The sequence below is a fragment of the Anolis sagrei genome, chromosome 4, assembly GCF_037176765.1.
Source record: "Anolis sagrei isolate rAnoSag1 chromosome 4, rAnoSag1.mat, whole genome shotgun sequence".
Classification (NCBI taxonomy): Eukaryota; Metazoa; Chordata; class Lepidosauria; order Squamata; family Dactyloidae; genus Anolis; species Anolis sagrei.
The window spans coordinates 53,397,821-53,415,276 of NC_090024.1; the positions used below are offsets into that span (position 1 = coordinate 53,397,821).

Here is a 17,456-nt window from a genome sequence, read left to right on the forward strand (position 1 = left end):
CCAGAGCTTAAAGTAGTCTCAGACTTCAGTTCACTTTTTGCAGGTGAATGGCATCCCCAGTTAGTTGTACTGAAGCATTGTCTGTTATTGATCATAATGCTTTTCTTGTAATATTATTTTGCTTCAGAAATTCGGGGAGGAATTTGATAGTCATTTTGGAAGAAAAGGTTCCAAGCTGCTAGATATGAAGAGCAGTGACTTCAACCCAGTTGCGGAGTCCCTTCTTTCAAAAATGAAAGAATGTCAGAAAGAACCTGGGAATCTGAAAGAGTGCTCTCCTTGGATGAGTGACTTTAAGCCAGAGTTCTTAAGAACAGAGCTTGAAATTCCTGGTAAGTTATGCCTTTATTAGAGAAAAGGAAGATTAGTGGAACAAATAAATATTGCTAAATTGAAGAAGAATGGTTATTGTTAGTGGTATTACTAATGCCTCACAAAGACATCTTAAGTTCTAATTGTACTTTTAAAACTAAATGCAGTGAAGTTGGAATAATATGGCAAAATTGTTCTGTCAATAAGAATTTGGCGTTCAAAATCTTTATTTCAGAATTTAAAAGGGGGAGAGATTGGTAAACGGTGTCCTTGGAGCTTTGTTTCAAATTGTACTAGCAAAGGAAAAGCTGCCTGTTTCTGTATGTACATTTTTATTAAAATGTAGTCTAAAAACCAATAATATATGCACTGTTTCAGAGCAAGAACCTCCACTAAAGACTTTGACATGTCTTATATCATAGTGAGCACAAAATATGTTGTTGCTATGATCTTTTCTTCTACCTGCCATCTGTTTGTCTCTAGACAGAACATAGCGTGGTTTTGGCCATTAAGTACAAAAGCTTCCAGTTCCTCCTCAGAGTAGTACTTTTTCTGTTGAAATGGACAGAGATATATAAGTCTGTCATAGTTGGTCAACCAAAGAACCCATTTATTTACAGATATTTTTGCTGTCACAGGTTTAGGGTGAAAAAAGCAAAAACAGGTTTGCAAGAAGATATGACTTGATTTTCATAACAAAATAACATGGTCTGATATATCACTTTAATTTTTTTTAGGACAATATGATGGTAAAGGAAAGCCATTGCCAGAATACCATGCCAAAATTTCTGGATTTGACGAGCGGGTATGTTAATTTATTAATAGATTAAGTGTGGTGTTAATGATGTGGCAGAAAACTGGTCTATGCAAGAAAGTGATGCAACATTCTGTCCAGATCAGTTTGATCTATTTCTGATCATTATGGTATACTAGTAACCTCTCAATCTGAAAAGTATAACAGTACCTATGCAACTGGTGAAATTATACAGATCTGAAATAAGTTTATTTCAGTCACAGGTTCGCAGCTTGGGAGTTCTCCTGGATTCATTGCTGAGCCTGGAACCCCAGGCTTTGGCAGTGGCCAGGGGAGCATTTGCACAATTAATACTTGTGGACCAGCTGCGCCCCTACCTTGAGAAATCAGACTTGGCCACAGTAGTCCATGCTCTGGTTACATCCCGCATAGACTACTGCAACATACTCTATGTGGGGTTGACTTTGAAGACTCTTCAGAAGCTTCAAATGGTCCAATGGGCGGCAGCCAGATTGCTCACTGGAGCGGCATACAGGGAGCACACAACCCCCCGTTGTGTCAGCTTCACTGGCGGCTAGCCCGCTACTCAATTCAAAGAGCTAGCTTTAGCCTATAAAGGTTTACCTGTCCAAATTGATCTTCCCCTACAAAGTATCTTGGAGTTTAAGATCATCTGTGGAGGCCCTGCTCTCAGTCCCACCTTCTTCACAGGCATGACTGGTGAGACGAGAGACAGGGCCTTCTCCATGATGGCCCCTCGGTTGTGGATTTCCCTCCCCAAGGATATTAGATCAGCCCCCTCCCTCCTGACCTTCCAAAAAGAATGAAAATGGGCTCAGCTACCTGTGTTGTAAAGCCGCCTTGAGAAATGCAGAGTAGAAATGTCGTAAATATATACTCTCTGATTGCACAGAAATATAGGGGATTTTCTTTTTTGTCTTAACCATGTTACAATATTTTCTTCTCTCTTTTTGCCCCTTTTCCCAATTTTATCTTAGATAAAAATTATGGCATCTATCCGGAAACCAACACGAATAATAATCAGAGGCAGTGATGAGAAGGAATATCCCTTTCTTGTGAAAGGAGGAGAAGATCTCCGGCAAGACCAACGCATTGAGCAGCTCTTTGATGTTATGAATACTATTCTTTCACGGAATGCGGCCTGCAGTCAAAGGAACATGCAGTTAAAAACTTACCAAGTTATACCAATGACTACCAGGTATTCATTTTAATAATTCCTTAAATAGCATATATATACCCATCAATACTACCTAATTTCCCCAAAAATAAGACCTAACTGGAAAATAAGCCCCAGTGAAGCCACTTAAGATCATCGTCTTTTGCATAATATTGTGTTAGACCATTTCTTTCTTTATTACATCGTATTTCTTCTTGGACAGCAAGTTTCAGACCTGTAAACCAAACTAAAAGAATTATGAAGAAAACATCTGTATGCTGTTGTATAATTGTTCATCACTAACTTATTGTATCTTTCCTTGGTTGTCATTTTAAACATAGGCAGACTTTCAAAAAACAAAGGACAGTTCTGACCTTTAAGCTGTTTCAAACGCTAGCTCCATTTTCGATACATGGCTTTAATAAGAACATATTTCAATGTATACTTTTTTAAAAAGAGTAAATATATCCATCACAGGTACTGAGGGAGATGTTGATCATAAGTTGAACATGAGCCAACAATGTGATGGCGCAGCAAATGAGGCAAATACTATTTAAGTTTGCATTACTAGAAGCATGGTTTCAAAGTCAAGGGAAGTAATTGTTCCACTATATTCTGTCTCATTTGAAGTACTTCATTCAATTCTAGGTGGATCTTTTAATATAGACAAACTGGAGCAGGTTCAGGAAAGGGCAGCAAGAATGATAAGGTGTATGGAACACAGAACATACAGTATGAGGAAGACCGAAGGAGAAGACTTAAGGGATGACATGATTGCACTCTGTATACTGCAAAGCGAGGGGGGGGGGGGGGGAGGAATCCCTAATGGTTGTATGTTACAGAATGGTAGATTATGATTGAACTTTTGAAGGACCTTCTTAAAAGTAAGTGTGTTTCATCAATGGGATCACAATTGCCTAGAGAAGTAGTGAGGTCACCTTCTTTGGATGTCTTCAAAAAAGAGGCCGGACAGTTTGCTGAGGCTACTTTAGCTGAAGATCTTGAATTGAACCTAGCAATTGGACTAAGTGATATGTGAGGCCTCTTGCGACTCTATGATTGTATATAGCAGTGGTTCCCAACCTTTTTTTGACCAAGGACCACTTGACCAGGAACCACTTTGACCAGGGACCACTCCCAAATATTAGTACAAAAAGGAGCAGGGGCTGGTTAGCTCTGCGTAAGGAGCGGAAATAAAATAGAATAAATGAATAAAGAGGAAGGAGGTATGGCGGACCAGATTTTCGTTCTTGCAGCCCACTTCTGGGCCACAGCCCACAGGTTGAGAACCATTGGTATATAGGATCAAGCACCTTCTAATAGTTAACTGGTGCATACTAAGGTAAAGGTAAAGGTTTTCCCTTGACATGAAGTCTAGTTGTGCCCGACTCTGGGGGGTGGTGCTCATCTCCATGCCTAAGCCGAAGAGCTGGCATTGTCCATAGACACCTCCTAGGTCATGTGGCCAGCATGACTGCATGGAGCGCCGTTACCATCCTGCCGGAGCAATACCAATTGATCTACTCACATTTGCATGTTTTCGAACTGCTAGGTTGGCAGGAACTGAGCTAACAGCGGGAGCTCACCTTGCTCCCTGGATTCGAACCACCAACCTTTTGGTCAGCAAGTTCAGCAGCTCAGCAGTTTAACCCACTGTGCCACCAGGGGGCCTCTAATGCATACTGCTTTCTTATAAATAACTGCTGAAACATACATATATCTTACAGTTATTTGAATGAAGTAGGGATGTTGTTTCAAATTACCTTTTGCTCACATTTTTGTGTACATAATATTTTAATATCTTTAGGCAATCTGCCAACAAAGTATCTTCTAACATACTGCTGTTTAAACACATTTTTTGTGATTTTTGCCTTATTAGTTAGATGCAGTTTGGTATGCTTTGTTACAGAATTGGATTGATCGAGTGGCTCGAGAACACTTGTACTTTAAAGGAGTTTCTCTTGAACAGCATGACTGAAAAGGAAAAAAATGATTATAACAGGTAATGGCTTATAACCCCATTCTGATTTATTAATGATGTCTCTTGTTACTCTGTAAAGATCTGTGACAGTAACTTAATACTCACCGTAGTAATTAATATCTATAGGAGCATTTGACATTAATCTTCAGAAGTCAAAGTACTTCCTGGCCTAGATTAATAATTGGTAGCTGTTTGTTTAATGGGTGCTATCTCACCTCTGACACATATTCCCTCCCTGCTTAAGTAAACATCGAGCTTGCTATCATCAATGGCTGCTTCGTCATCACCATTTTCTTATCAACAGATTACCTTTTACAAGCGAGGGATATTTCTATTTTAGCTTAACTAAGCAGGAAGTGAACTTCAGTCAGAAGGGAGAGCAGTGCAGATGCCTACTCAGCATTGCACTGGTACCAGTGGAAACGGGCTAGAATTCCTGTGGTGAAAGTCTAAGGAGAAATCACTCTTTTTCCAATAATATCATTGAATAGCACATGTGACAAAGACAAACTAATTAAACATGAAATTCACATTAGTAAAGATTTCCCCTGACATTAAGTCTAGTTGTGTCCGACTTCTGGGGGTTGGTGCTCATCTCCATTTCTAAGCTGAAGAACCGGCATTGTCCATAGATGCCTCCAAGGTGATGTGGCCAGCATGACTACATGGAGCGCTGTTACCTTCCCTCAGAAGTAATACCTTTTGATCTACTCACATTTGCATTTTTTCAAACTGCTAGGTTGGCAGAAGCTGGGGCTAACAGCATGAGCTTACCTGACTCACCAAATTCAAACCACCAACCTTTCGGTCTGCAAGTCCAGTAGCTCAGCGGTTTAACCCTGTGTCACCAGGGGGCCCAAAATTCACATTACTGACATATAAATCTAAACTACCTAAATATGTCGCAAAAATTATAACTAACAAAATAGAAAAGAAAAAAAATATTCTAGTATCTTTTCTGTCATTATTCATTAACTCTTAAGGTCCTACTTCTCTCTACCTTGGCTATACATTTATATTATTGGTACGCTTAACTTCTATTAGTAAAACCAGCAATCATCAGAATCCCATTTTTTTTTTAAAAAAAGACCTTATTTTCTTTTTTCAGAAAGCAAACAGGTTTCTAGTCTTTTTTTAAAGTCCTATTTTCCCAATAATCCAGTTGAAATAACCATTGGATTTCCTTGAATAAGAAGAAACAATATAAACAATGTATCCATCTCTACAAAGTAAATCATTTTTTGACCACTACTCTTCTTTAATGTCCATTCGTAATCAAGTATGCTTTGTACAAATCCACCTAAACTGTTAATTTCACTAACCATCTCTAAGATAAAAACAACTAATTGCCATTTACAAACCTTCACTCTACTTTCTTATAATCATGTAGTCATACAATATATACACTAAGAACTCCTTATCCATGGGGGATATGTTCCTAGCCAGACTGTTGTTAGGTAAAGGTAAAGGTTTTCCCCTGACATTAAGTCCAGTCATGTCCGACTCTGGGGGTTGGTGCTCATCTCCATTTCTAAGCCAAAGAGCCACCGTTGTTCATAGACACCTCCAAGGTCATGTGGCTGGCATGATGGCATGGAGCGCCGTTACCTTCCCACCAGAGCAGTACATATTGATCTACTTACATTTGCATGTTCTCGAACTGCTAGGTTGGCAGAAGCTGGGGCTAACAGTGGGAACTCATACTGTTCCCCGGATTCAAACCAGCAACCTTTCAGTCACCAAGTTCAGCAGCTCAGCGCTTTAACCCACTGCACCACCTGGGGCATTACTGTTGTTACCAGAAACCAAATGTCATTAAGCTAGCTTACTTCTGGTCCCAGTATGCCATAGAGTTGAGCTGGAGTCTAGAGATTCATCAAGAGGTATCCTCTCCAGGGACGTTAACCTATTTACATAGATGGGCACTTATAGCAGGAACAGCTAAGCAATTCATGGGGCTTTGCTTCAGGATTGGTGCTGGTTACCCAGATACCTCTGAAACAGATGCTTCTCCTGATCTGTTTTCTTGGGAAACAAATACACCAAAGCTGTAACAGTATGATTTGGTTCACACAACAAAAAAAGTCACCAAGTAAAGCTCACTTATACGGTTGTTGAAGGCTTTCATGGCCAGAATCACTGGGATGCTGTGAGTTTTCTGGGCTGATTGGCCATGTTCCAGAAGCATTTTCTCCTGACTTTTCTTCCTTCCACCCTGGACATTCCACAGATGTATAAACCTCACTTGCCTAGTTTCCTGCAGACCCCTCAACCCCTGAGGTTGCCTGCCATTGATGTGGGTGAAACATCAGGAGGGAATGCTTCTGAAACATGGCCATACAGCCTTAACTCACAGCAACCCAATCCCATATACTATTTTGTCAAACAATTAAGATTGGACTGTTTGCTAGCATTCTGTTTGGGTTCTCGAAATACTATTTCTTAATGCGTAAACCAGGCTATAGTATTTTCATCCTAAAAGTCAGATCTGCTCATAACTTTCTGGTGATTCAGGACTAAATTGCTTGATTATTCTGTCTTTTTCCCCTTTGCCCAGCCCTATAGGTCCTCATGCGGATTATAGTGATTGGTTAACCAAGATGGGGAATGTAAAAGGAATTGCACGCTACATGCCAATGTTCAAGTACGCCTTTGAATTTCTTCTTAGCATTTAATGTTAGAAATGATCTATCTTAGGAAAATTATAAACCGTAAAAGAGCACTTTTCCTCTTTCTAAAGATATGTAAGTCTCCTCACAAGGACCTCGGCTTTTGAGGGCTGGAATAACTATTATCCCCTTGTCTGGGAAGAAGTTTCCACTTGTCACGGCTCCTCCTTTCGAGTTTTGCTGAGAGCAAGCACTCTTGGGAATGTCTGTGTAACTGAGGCAGAGGAGTGAATTGAGAGAGATATTAGGAAAATTAACTGAATGAGCACTTGGCACATTTCAGCCCCATCCACAAATTTGGTAATCCAGATATCACTGGAATTAATTTTACAGCTGCTTGATCCAGTTGAATTACATGTCCTCAAAAAATCTGATCCAGCTGAATTATGTGACTTCTGTATAGAGATGCAACAAATCACATCTCATTTTTGTCCATTTGTCCACAGCTCAAAGTCTTTGGGCTAGGATCACATTGTTAAAATCTTAGCATCAAAAGGCTGGTGTGAATTATGTATAGATTGTCTTCTTTATCCAATACTATCAATGTTCACCATATTTTATAATCTCAAGGAGCTCATAATCCAACACCTAAGAGTTGAGAGAGAACACAAAAGCATTTAAGGAAGATATATAAAATCAGTTAAAGCAGTTGTTTCTGTTTGATTCCTGATCCTCATTAGATATTAATTTCTAATAATTAGTATGGGGTTTTTTTTTCCAGAAAAGCTAATTGTATCGAAACAGTGTTGTCTTTCCAACGTCGAGAGAATCGTGTTCCTAAAGACTTGCTAAGGTAAGTATATTCTTATATACTACTCGCTTAGGTACATACCCAGCCATGCCTCGGTTGAGTATTTTGTAAGGATAAATACTAAAAGTAGCAATTGCTTGGTTTTTGGATTTTATGAATGAATCCATTAGAAATTCAAATGATTCTCTAGATGCAGGATACACGTGGGTCTTTGAATGAGGGTGGGCTACACCTCCCATCATCCTCTCTCAACCCTCTTAACATTATTATTATTATTATTATTATTATTATTATTAATCGTGTCAGAAGCAAATTGAGAATACAGTTATTCAGTTTTTCTATATGTATCGAAAAACAACAAACGAAGTTTAAAACTTGTCATGATACTAAATTTCCTTTGACCAGAAGCTGGCCTCTTGGAGTGCCTCTGATGTTACTGTGAGAAGACCCTCCATTGTGCATGTGGTGGGGCTCATACAGCATTATAGTAGGTGATCTGTGGTTTGCTCTTCTCCACAGTTGCACACTGTGGACTCCACTTTGTGGCCCCATTTCTTAAGATTGGCTCTGCATCTCATGGTGCCAGAGCACAGCCTGTTCAGGGCCTTCCATGTTACCAAGCCTTCTGTGTGCCTGGGGGGAGTTTCTCATCTGGTCTCAGCCACTAGTTGAGGTTCTGGGTTTTAGCCTGCCACTTTTGGACTCGCTTGCTGAGGTGTTCCTGCGAGCATCTCTGTAGATCTTAGAAAGCTATTACTTGATTTAAGGCGTTGGCATGCTGGCTGATATCTGAATAGAGGATGGGCTGGAGATCACAATGCCTTGGTCCTTTCATTACTGGCTGCTACTTCCCGACGGATGTCAGGTGGTGCAATACCTGACATCCGCCGACATCCTGTGATAATGCGACATGAGAGAAGCCCCCCCACAGGATAGTAACACATGGGGATATCGCCGGGGCCATGTCTTCATAAATGGCTGATTCTCTCATCACACCAGAAGCAACTTGCAACATGTCGCATAATAATAATATAATTTTATTACTTGCCTCAGCCACTAGTGGTGAAGGTTGCAGTGCTCTCTGACTATGGATGAACTATAACTCCCAACATCCTGGGTCACACACACACACCCCAAACTCCACCAGCACTTGAAGTTGATCATGTTGGATATGTTTGGTCCAGCTCCATTGTTGGTGGGATTCATAGGGCTCTCTGAATGTGGGAGCCATCTTGGGAAAGCATTCCCATATATAGAGGGGGGGGGGGCTTTTATTGTACGATAGAGGATGGACTTTGAAAAAATAGTAATATGGAAAACAAAGATCAGATACACCTACGCAGTGGACCTGAAGGAGAACTGGCTAAAAGTAGCTCATAGGTGGTATATGACTCCTAAAAAATTAAATGATTCATACAAAAACCTAAACACAAGATGCTGGAAGTGTGGGAAATTAGAGGGCACGTACTTCCACATGTGGTGGTCGTGCCCAAAAGCACAAAGATAGTGGAAAAGCATTCATAAAACAACACAGGAAATCTTAAATGAGAACTTTTCTTTTAAACCAGAAACATTTCTATTGGGAATGAATGACTCAAAAATGGAAAACAATACAGATAAACTACTATTCCTAATGAACACTGCGGCAAGAATGTGCTACGCGAAAACTTGGAAGAAAGAAGAAACCCCCGAAATAAAAGATTGGATTGGAAAAGTATTAGATATTAAAAATATGGACAGGCTAACATACCTGATAACCAAAAGTAAAGGAACCCCGATAAAAGAAACTGATTGGACAAGAGTGATAGATTATACAGACCACTTAACTAAAAACACAGAAGAATAAGGAGAAGAGAGAAGGATGAAGAGATCAAGAACAGAAGAAGGAAAAGGAACATTCACCCAGAAGATATAGAAGGAAGTCACCGAGAGAGACATTTTCCATCGGTCTCCAACCTTTATTTTATTTTTATTAATTTTTTTTATTTTTCTTTATCTATTATCTTTTCCTCTACTTTTCTCTCTACTTTTCCTTTTATACTTTCTCCTTCCCCCCCTGGCCTTTATATCTATCCTTCTTTCCCTTCCCACATCCGCCCAACCCATCCCTTTGATACCCCCTTGCACTCTCTTTTTCTGGTAATTCACTTCTTTCATAACTATTATCTATCTAGTTTTTTTAATTTGTTGTAACACAAAGAAAACTTTCAATAAAAATTATATTAAAAAAAAAAGAAAAAATAGTAATGATTCACTTCATGATACCTGATGGTTGTTCACAAAACTTCTGATAAAGCTGAGAGCCACGGCTGCATCGTTTCCTGCTGTTTTAATTGTTGGACAGGCTGCCAGCTCACAATTCCTAAGAAAAAACCTTCCTCAGAGCTTTTCATAGATCAAACTGTACCACTGTAATTCTTTTCCTGTCATCTCACCCATTATCATCTTGAATCTTTTAACCTGTGTCAGGAAAACTGTGTACAAGTGGCAGTTCTTTGGACAGAACTTTCAGTCTTTGGGTTTTCTGATCTGCCTTTTTTTTTTTTTTTTTTTTGGACAGCACTGCTGGAATTTGGGAGCAAGATACAGTTCCCAAGCTGCATTTCAGCCATTTTTTTTACGTTCATATTTTGCCTTTCTCCAGGAGAGCCTTTGTTAAGATGAGCACAACGCCGGAGGCTTTGTTGTCTCTGCGATCCCATTTTGCCAGCTCCCACGCGTTGATGTGCATCAGCCACTGGATTCTTGGCATTGGAGATAGACATTTGTCCAATTTTATGATCAACATGGAAACAGGTGGCATGGTGGGAATAGACTTTGGGCATGCATTTGGTTCAGCTACCCAGGTATTGTTCCTTGTTCTTATGTTTTGTAATAATGACGTGATACAAATTTAGTTATGAGTGAGTAGAGTCTTACTTTTAGAGCTGAAAATTTTAGAAAGCTCAAAAAATACCTGAGCGTTCCCTTACTTTAATTGAAAACAAAGGGTGCTTTAAAAAACCTCCTTTAATCAATATCCTGGTGCTCATATAAATCAGTAAGAACCAAAGAATTCTAATAGAATAAATAAAACAGGGTTAGGGAATATGTGGCCATCCAGATTTTATACTGCAAGTCCCATCATTCCTCACTAATAGCTTTGACTGGTGATAGTTGAAGCAAGAGTAGAAACTTTGGAAGGCCAAACGCTTTCAACCCTTAATTAAAATGTCATCAGCATGAAGCTTGGCATAAATTGACAGCTTGTTTTATAAGGTTTTTCCCCCCCAGTAATCCTTATTTTTCTTACATGTAGTTCCTGCTTGTCCCAGAGTTGATGCCTTTCCGTTTGACTCAGCAATTCATTAATTTAATGTTGCCCATAAAAGAATCGGGCCTCCTCTACAATGTGATGGTGCATTCCTTGCGAGCCTATCGCACAGATCAAGATGTCCTTATCAATACCATGGATGTATTTGTGAAGGAACCTTCCTTGGATTGGAAAGTAGGTTCTCTTCTTGTTTATTCTGATTTATGCGAAGACTAGAAGAGAAACAATTGCATGTAATTCTGCCATAGCTTTTAAACAGAGGCTGGATAGCCATCTGTTAGGGGTGCTTTGATTGTGCTTTTCTTGCATAGCATAATGGGATTGGACTTGATGGCCTTTGGGGAAGTTTCTTCCAACTCTATGATTCTAGGACTCCTTCCATAAGGCCTCGATCTCCCAGCATTACAAGAGGAATATGGAAAGAATAAAAAAGAACTAACATTATCGTGTTCTAAAGCCCTTTTTGGAAGGACTTCAAAAAGTAGACATACCTAATATCATGTCAGTTTAGGTATGATATTAATGTGGTATCGTCAAATTGATATATATTTATTTTAGGCTAAAATACACAGAGAGAAAAAAATCCTATTTTAAAATCAATGTTTGTGTTCCTTGAATACCATTTATCAGTATTATAGGAGCATAGAGTTCAAAGAAACCTTGTGGGCCATCCAGTCCAACCCTTTTGCCAAGAAGCAGGAAAATCACATTCAAAGCAATTTGAATGCAAATTATTGGTATTATTATTATTTTGGTAGGAGTCCCCAGTGGTGCAGGACTGCTGACCGAAAGGTCGGCGGTTTGAATCCAGGGAGGGGGTGAGCTCCTGTCTTTCAGCTCCAGCTTCTCATGCAGGGACATGAGAGAAGCCTCCCACAGAATGGTAAAACATCTAGGCATCCCCTGGGCAGCATCCTTGCAGGTGACCAATTCTCTCACATCAGAAGCAACTTGCAGTTTCTCAAGTCACTCCTGACATGAAAAAAAAATATTTTGGTGAATTAACAGAAAACCACATTAAATATTGAAAATCCAAGTATCAAAAAAGTTATAGATGCTTCTTTTTTAAAAAAGAACCTTTTTAAAGATCCAAAGTGGTGAAGTATCGAACCCTGTTTGATTTTTCTACAATCTGTTGCTATAATGTGGAATTGGAATAGATTTAACTGATAATCATAATTGTAGTAATAATAATACATATGATTTGTTACCCACCTCACCTAATAGCTCAAGATGGGGTGCAACAAAGTCGAAACATAGCAATATAAATAAAATGCACACACACACACACACACATATATATATATCTCAAAACACACATTTTTTAAAAAAAAACTTGATGTTTGCAAGATGAACACAAGAAGTTGTGACTGTTCAAAGTTACTTTTCACCAGTAGTCTCCAACTTCTAGAGATTATTGTTTTAATATTTTTAATGTATTGTTGAATGTTTTATGATTCTGGCATCATATGATTCTGGTGCTTCTGTGAGACCGCCCTGAGTCTCCCCCTTGGGGGTGTGTGTGTGTGTGTGTGAAGGGCAGGATATAAATGTAGGAAATAAATAAATAAAACGGCAAAATTGCAAGATTGAGGTAGAAGAGACTTCCTGAAGAAGACTCACAGTTGTAATTAATGCCAAAGGCACTTCTACTAACTATTTACTTCTACAAGGGAAGTGCCAGGTAATGTTTGTTTACTTAACATTTGTGCAATGATAAAGCAATTCATGCACATACAGTCAAGTATCTTATGTGTATCCAGTGACAACAGTGCCAAATCCATCCAAAATCCAGATTGTAAGTCAACAAAACATAGAAGCATCATAAGGAGTGTATACAGTACAACTCTTTTGTATCTGCAGGATACAGCAAACGCACCCTAAAAAAAAAATTCATTGTAGGAATTCTCTACATCCTCCAGGACAGTTCTATAGTAATTTTTGGTGGAAACCATTCATTTCAATACAGTTTGATACTATCCATGATTTCCCGTTTCTGTTGTAAGTTCAGGAACATACCCCCTATGGATACAGGGGTCATACTGTACAAGGCTCTATTTCAGGATAAAAAATAAATATCAGGTATACATAATCTTTCAAATCATGCATGATATCATCTTATATGGTTGATAAATGCAGTTAAGTGAAAAATATGTCCAGTAATATATATATTATAGGGGCGCAATATTGTATTTCATGGTTTATGTGTGACATTTTCTCTCATTAGAATTTTGAAATGAAGCAGTTGAAAAAAGGGGGCACTTGGACTAAAGAAATCAACATCAATGAGGCGAACTGGTATCCCCTGCAGAAAATAAATTTTGCCAAAAGAAAATTAGCAGGTGCAAATCCGGCTGTGATCACAAGGTAAATATTTCTTGTATGTATTTAGAAATTTCCAAAATGCAGATTGGCATTTAACAAATACAGAAGGGTTTAGCAATTACCTGCAAACAAGAATTTTTGTTCTAACATGTTTGTTCTAGCTTAGGATGCATTTAGACCAGACGTGGACAAACTTTGGCCCTCCAGGTGTTTTGGATTTCAATTCCCTCCATTCCTAACAGCCTACCAGAATTTCAGTAACTCGAAATTGTAAACTGAATACAACTTACTCTCCTATATTGTCTCATACATTCAGACACGATATTTTTCTTACAATAGAGCAGTGGTTCCCCAACATTTGGTTCTCCAGGTGTTTTGGACTTCAGCTCCCACAATTCCAAACAGCTGGTAAGCTAACTGGGATATTAAATAGAGAAAACTTTCCTGCAAGCCATGGAATAATGAAACATAAAGCAATGAGAACCTGCATATGGAAGGAGCTGATCTTGCATTACATCTTTATTCACTAACCACTGAATAAATGAAAGGGAGGTATTGCTCTTTGAACAATGGCTTGGCAAATGCTTTGTGCTTTGACACACCTGCCAATCGACTGATCTGCTCAGTGACTCATATGTTTGGTTTGGGAATAAAAATGGCTGCACGTGGATCTGGACTTTGCGACTGTGACTTTCTATCCTAGTTCACAGCCATGACAAATCTGCTGTGTGATATTTTCAGACAAAATCTTTTCTTAGTACTTCGTTTTAAGACAGTGGTTCTCAACCTGTGGGTCTCCAGATGTTTTGGCCTTCAACTCCCAGAAATCCTAATGGCTGGTAAATTGGCTGGGATTTCTGGGAGTTGTAGTCCAAAACACCCGAGGACCCACAGGTTGAGAACCACTGTTTTAAGATACTGGTATTGAGAAAGGTGATAACTTTCCATCAATCAATATATTTTAGGAGCAGCAGATGTTCTGAATCGTTCCACTGTAAAAAAAATGTCTTTGGAAATCAACTAAATTAAAGGGAACTATTCAGTCATTCTGTTTTTTTCCTACAGTACAGTTTTGTGATTTCGAATTTAATTTAGATCTTTATTTTAAAGTATGAAGAATGCATATTTCACATATTTGAAGAGATTATTATTATTCATACATTGCTTTTTCTCTCCCAAAAGAGACTCAAATCAGCTTACAGGAAAACTAATGTGATACAATTTAAAACCTAAAAATATACAAATATTAAAATAGAATTAAATATTAATGGTGTTAAAAATAAACAGTTAAACCCATTAAAACTGACTACTGTATTATTATTATTATTATTATTATTATTATTATTATTATTATTTTATCTATACCCTTCCTTTCTCCCTGTGGAGACTCAAGGCAGCTAACAATCCCACACTATAGTTTAAACAGGGCAATACAAAAGTTAAAAAACAATTAAATAGTACAGTCTGGTAAAAACAGATTAAAATATAATTGATACACTTAAAATAGCCTTTAAAATTAACACCCCACCCCTCCTCAATCCCACCTGCAACTTCCCCAAGTAAAACTGCAAGTTGGGCACTTGTGTGCTCTTCTCTACCAGGGCACTATATTCTTTACGGAACAAATGAACTTGAAATGCTTTATTTTTAAAGAAGTCATGCAGACAGCTGCCCCCCTAAAAATCCAAAGAACAGACTGAATAATTAAAGGGTAAAGCTTGTATACGGTTATTGTTTTTCTTTTTTAACAGTGATGAAGTGCAGTTGGGGCATGAGAAGTCGAGTGCCTGCAGGGATTACATATCTGTAGCCAAAGGGAGCAAGGAGCACAACCTCAGAGCCAGAGAACCAGCAGATGGCCTTTCAGAAGAAATTCAGGTGAAGTGCCTCATAGACCAAGCCACAGATCCAAACATCCTTGGCAGAGTTTGGGAAGGATGGGAGCCCTGGATGTGATCGATCTCATTGGTGCATGTGTTTGAAGGTGGAAGTGAAAACTATCTAAACTGAGTATTGTACAGAGAAGAATTTGCCTTTATTCATGTTTTCCCAGTTGCAATCCAGGAGAAGAATTTACTCATACTCTGTCAGTTCTGTATTTTGATTTTATAAACACTTGCCTGGCAGCAACCATTAAATCAAGATATCTAATCAGATTAACATGGGCAAACTTTGACCCTCCGGGTGTTTTGGACGTTAACTCTCACTATTCCTAACAGCTGGTAGGGACATGTTGTGGGACATGTCTGGGCTAACACTATAAAAGACAACTCATATTGAGATTTCCCTTCCTTTCTTCAGGAAGAAAACATGACTAGTTTTAACTGTGTTTTTACAGGAAAGATGCCCCAATTTTGCCATGAGTATATTCTTTCAACTTGAGTTCAGTGAGTTATTGACAGAGTTACATACATTGGCTAATTATGATCCTGTCTCTATTAACAAACAACAACAATTCTATGAGTTCTGCAGTTGACTGTTTTGTAAAGTTATACATATAAGTTCACATACCTGTACATTTTACATCTTCCATTGAGCACTTATAAATAGATCCCAAGGTTTGAGAGTATTTAGACATAACACCGAATTATCAATAAAAATTGTGTCTCACAAAGTTGTCTTAAGTTCTGGCTGTACCTTTAAAACGAAAAGCAGTGAAGTTGGAAGAATATGGCAAAATTGTTCTGTCAATAAGATAATTTTATGCTTGAAATTCTGTTACTCCAAAACTTAAAAGGGAAAGAGATAGGTAAACTGTGTCATTGGCACGTCAGAGAATACTTACAAACATGTAAGGGTCTAAGTATAGGTGTAATGTACACGTAATGTAATGTGATGTAATAAAATACTTTTTCTATTGATTCTCACATGGATATTGTGAAGTACAGTCACAATCAGTTGACTGTAATTTATATTTGTCTTTATTGGGCCTTTGTTTCAAATTGTGCTTGCAAAGGTAAAGCTGCCTATTTCTATATGCAGAAGTCATGAAACAAATGCTTTCAAACATGTGCAATATTCCTAGCAAGTCCATTTTACTTGCTTTGAATTCATGTTTTTAAAATGAATATAGACATTCTTTTGAATATGATGATCAAAGCCATCCTCAGCCATTTTAAAGCAATAGTTTGTTTTCTGTTGTTGAGAAAAAAATAAATACACAAAATAGAATTGTTTCCTTTTATATTGTTACCAATAAAGATCTTGCTATAAATGGAGAGTGCTGTGGAATAGTTTTTTGGTGCGTCTGTTCTAAAATAATATTCTGTAATTTTAACTAATTGTTTTAATTGATATGTTTTAATTAAGTGATTTTAATGTATATGTTGTTTTTATGTTGATATACGTTCAAGGCATCAAATTGTGCCTTTGTTGTGAGTCGCCCTGAGTCCTCTTTGGTGAGAAGGGTGGGATATAAATAAATTAAGAAATAATATAAAATAACTAGATGACACAACATTGTTCTGAAAGTCACAAAAAGTGCTGCAAGACAGGCACCAGCAGTGAATTAATGAATCCTATTCTCCTGCATTTGCAGCACTTTGACTTTTAAGCTTGAAGGGTGAAATTCCAAGTTTATAATTTAACCAAGTCTTTAATTGTAAGGCATGCCTAGCAGTTTTTTTCAGTAAGGAACTCTTCAGTAAAGATAGCCCTGAGTATAATTGCTTTCAGGTTCCAAAGGTTAGCTTGAGAAACCTTGAAGACAGAATGAAGATCTGGTTGTCATGGTTTATGTCCTCAAGTTTACAGTACAGTTCTTCCCCTTTGTCCCATCTGCTCTGCATTATGAGGCTTTGAAGTGGTTCCTTCCATTGGTCCTGGTCCTGCCAAGTGTCTTTCTCACTAATAACAAACTTGTGAGCCTTATATATGGATAGTACAGATTTGACTACATAAGTCAGAGGAATGAGCAGGCTGAGATAGGTTTGCACAGTATGCAAAGTCATAAGAGGAGAAAAATGTAAGGAAGGGAAGATCTGGATGCTCTTCACTGAGGCTACAGGTTGCTGTTGAGGTGGAGCAAAGAGGGCAGGCAGAAAACTTGAGGAGGAAGGAAATAGGATGTAGTATCTTGGAAAAGAGCAAGAGTAGTTGGCTGGAATCCCAGATAGGAACACCTTACATTGCAAGGACACAGAAGTCTCATTTGTCCTCCCCAATATCAGGAGAC

At 38.3% G+C, this 17,456-nt stretch overlaps 1 protein-coding gene across 1 annotated transcript in view; it reads left to right on the top strand.

The window, feature by feature from the left end:
- PRKDC (protein kinase, DNA-activated, catalytic subunit) overlaps window positions 1–16,496 on the top strand; it is a 122,956-nt gene extending 106,460 nt beyond the window's left edge. The window contains exons 77-86 of the mRNA XM_060775277.2: window positions 128–332; window positions 1,050–1,117; window positions 2,065–2,285; window positions 4,153–4,245; window positions 6,782–6,868; window positions 7,615–7,686; window positions 10,289–10,490; window positions 10,943–11,131; window positions 13,185–13,324; window positions 15,034–16,496. Of these exons, the coding sequence (XP_060631260.2) occupies window positions 128–332; window positions 1,050–1,117; window positions 2,065–2,285; window positions 4,153–4,245; window positions 6,782–6,868; window positions 7,615–7,686; window positions 10,289–10,490; window positions 10,943–11,131; window positions 13,185–13,324; window positions 15,034–15,238 (1,482 nt within the window). The 3' untranslated portion in view covers window positions 15,239–16,496. The remainder of the gene's footprint in view (window positions 1–127; window positions 333–1,049; window positions 1,118–2,064; window positions 2,286–4,152; window positions 4,246–6,781; window positions 6,869–7,614; window positions 7,687–10,288; window positions 10,491–10,942; window positions 11,132–13,184; window positions 13,325–15,033) is intronic.
- The last annotated feature ends 960 nt before the right edge of the window (window positions 16,497–17,456 follow it).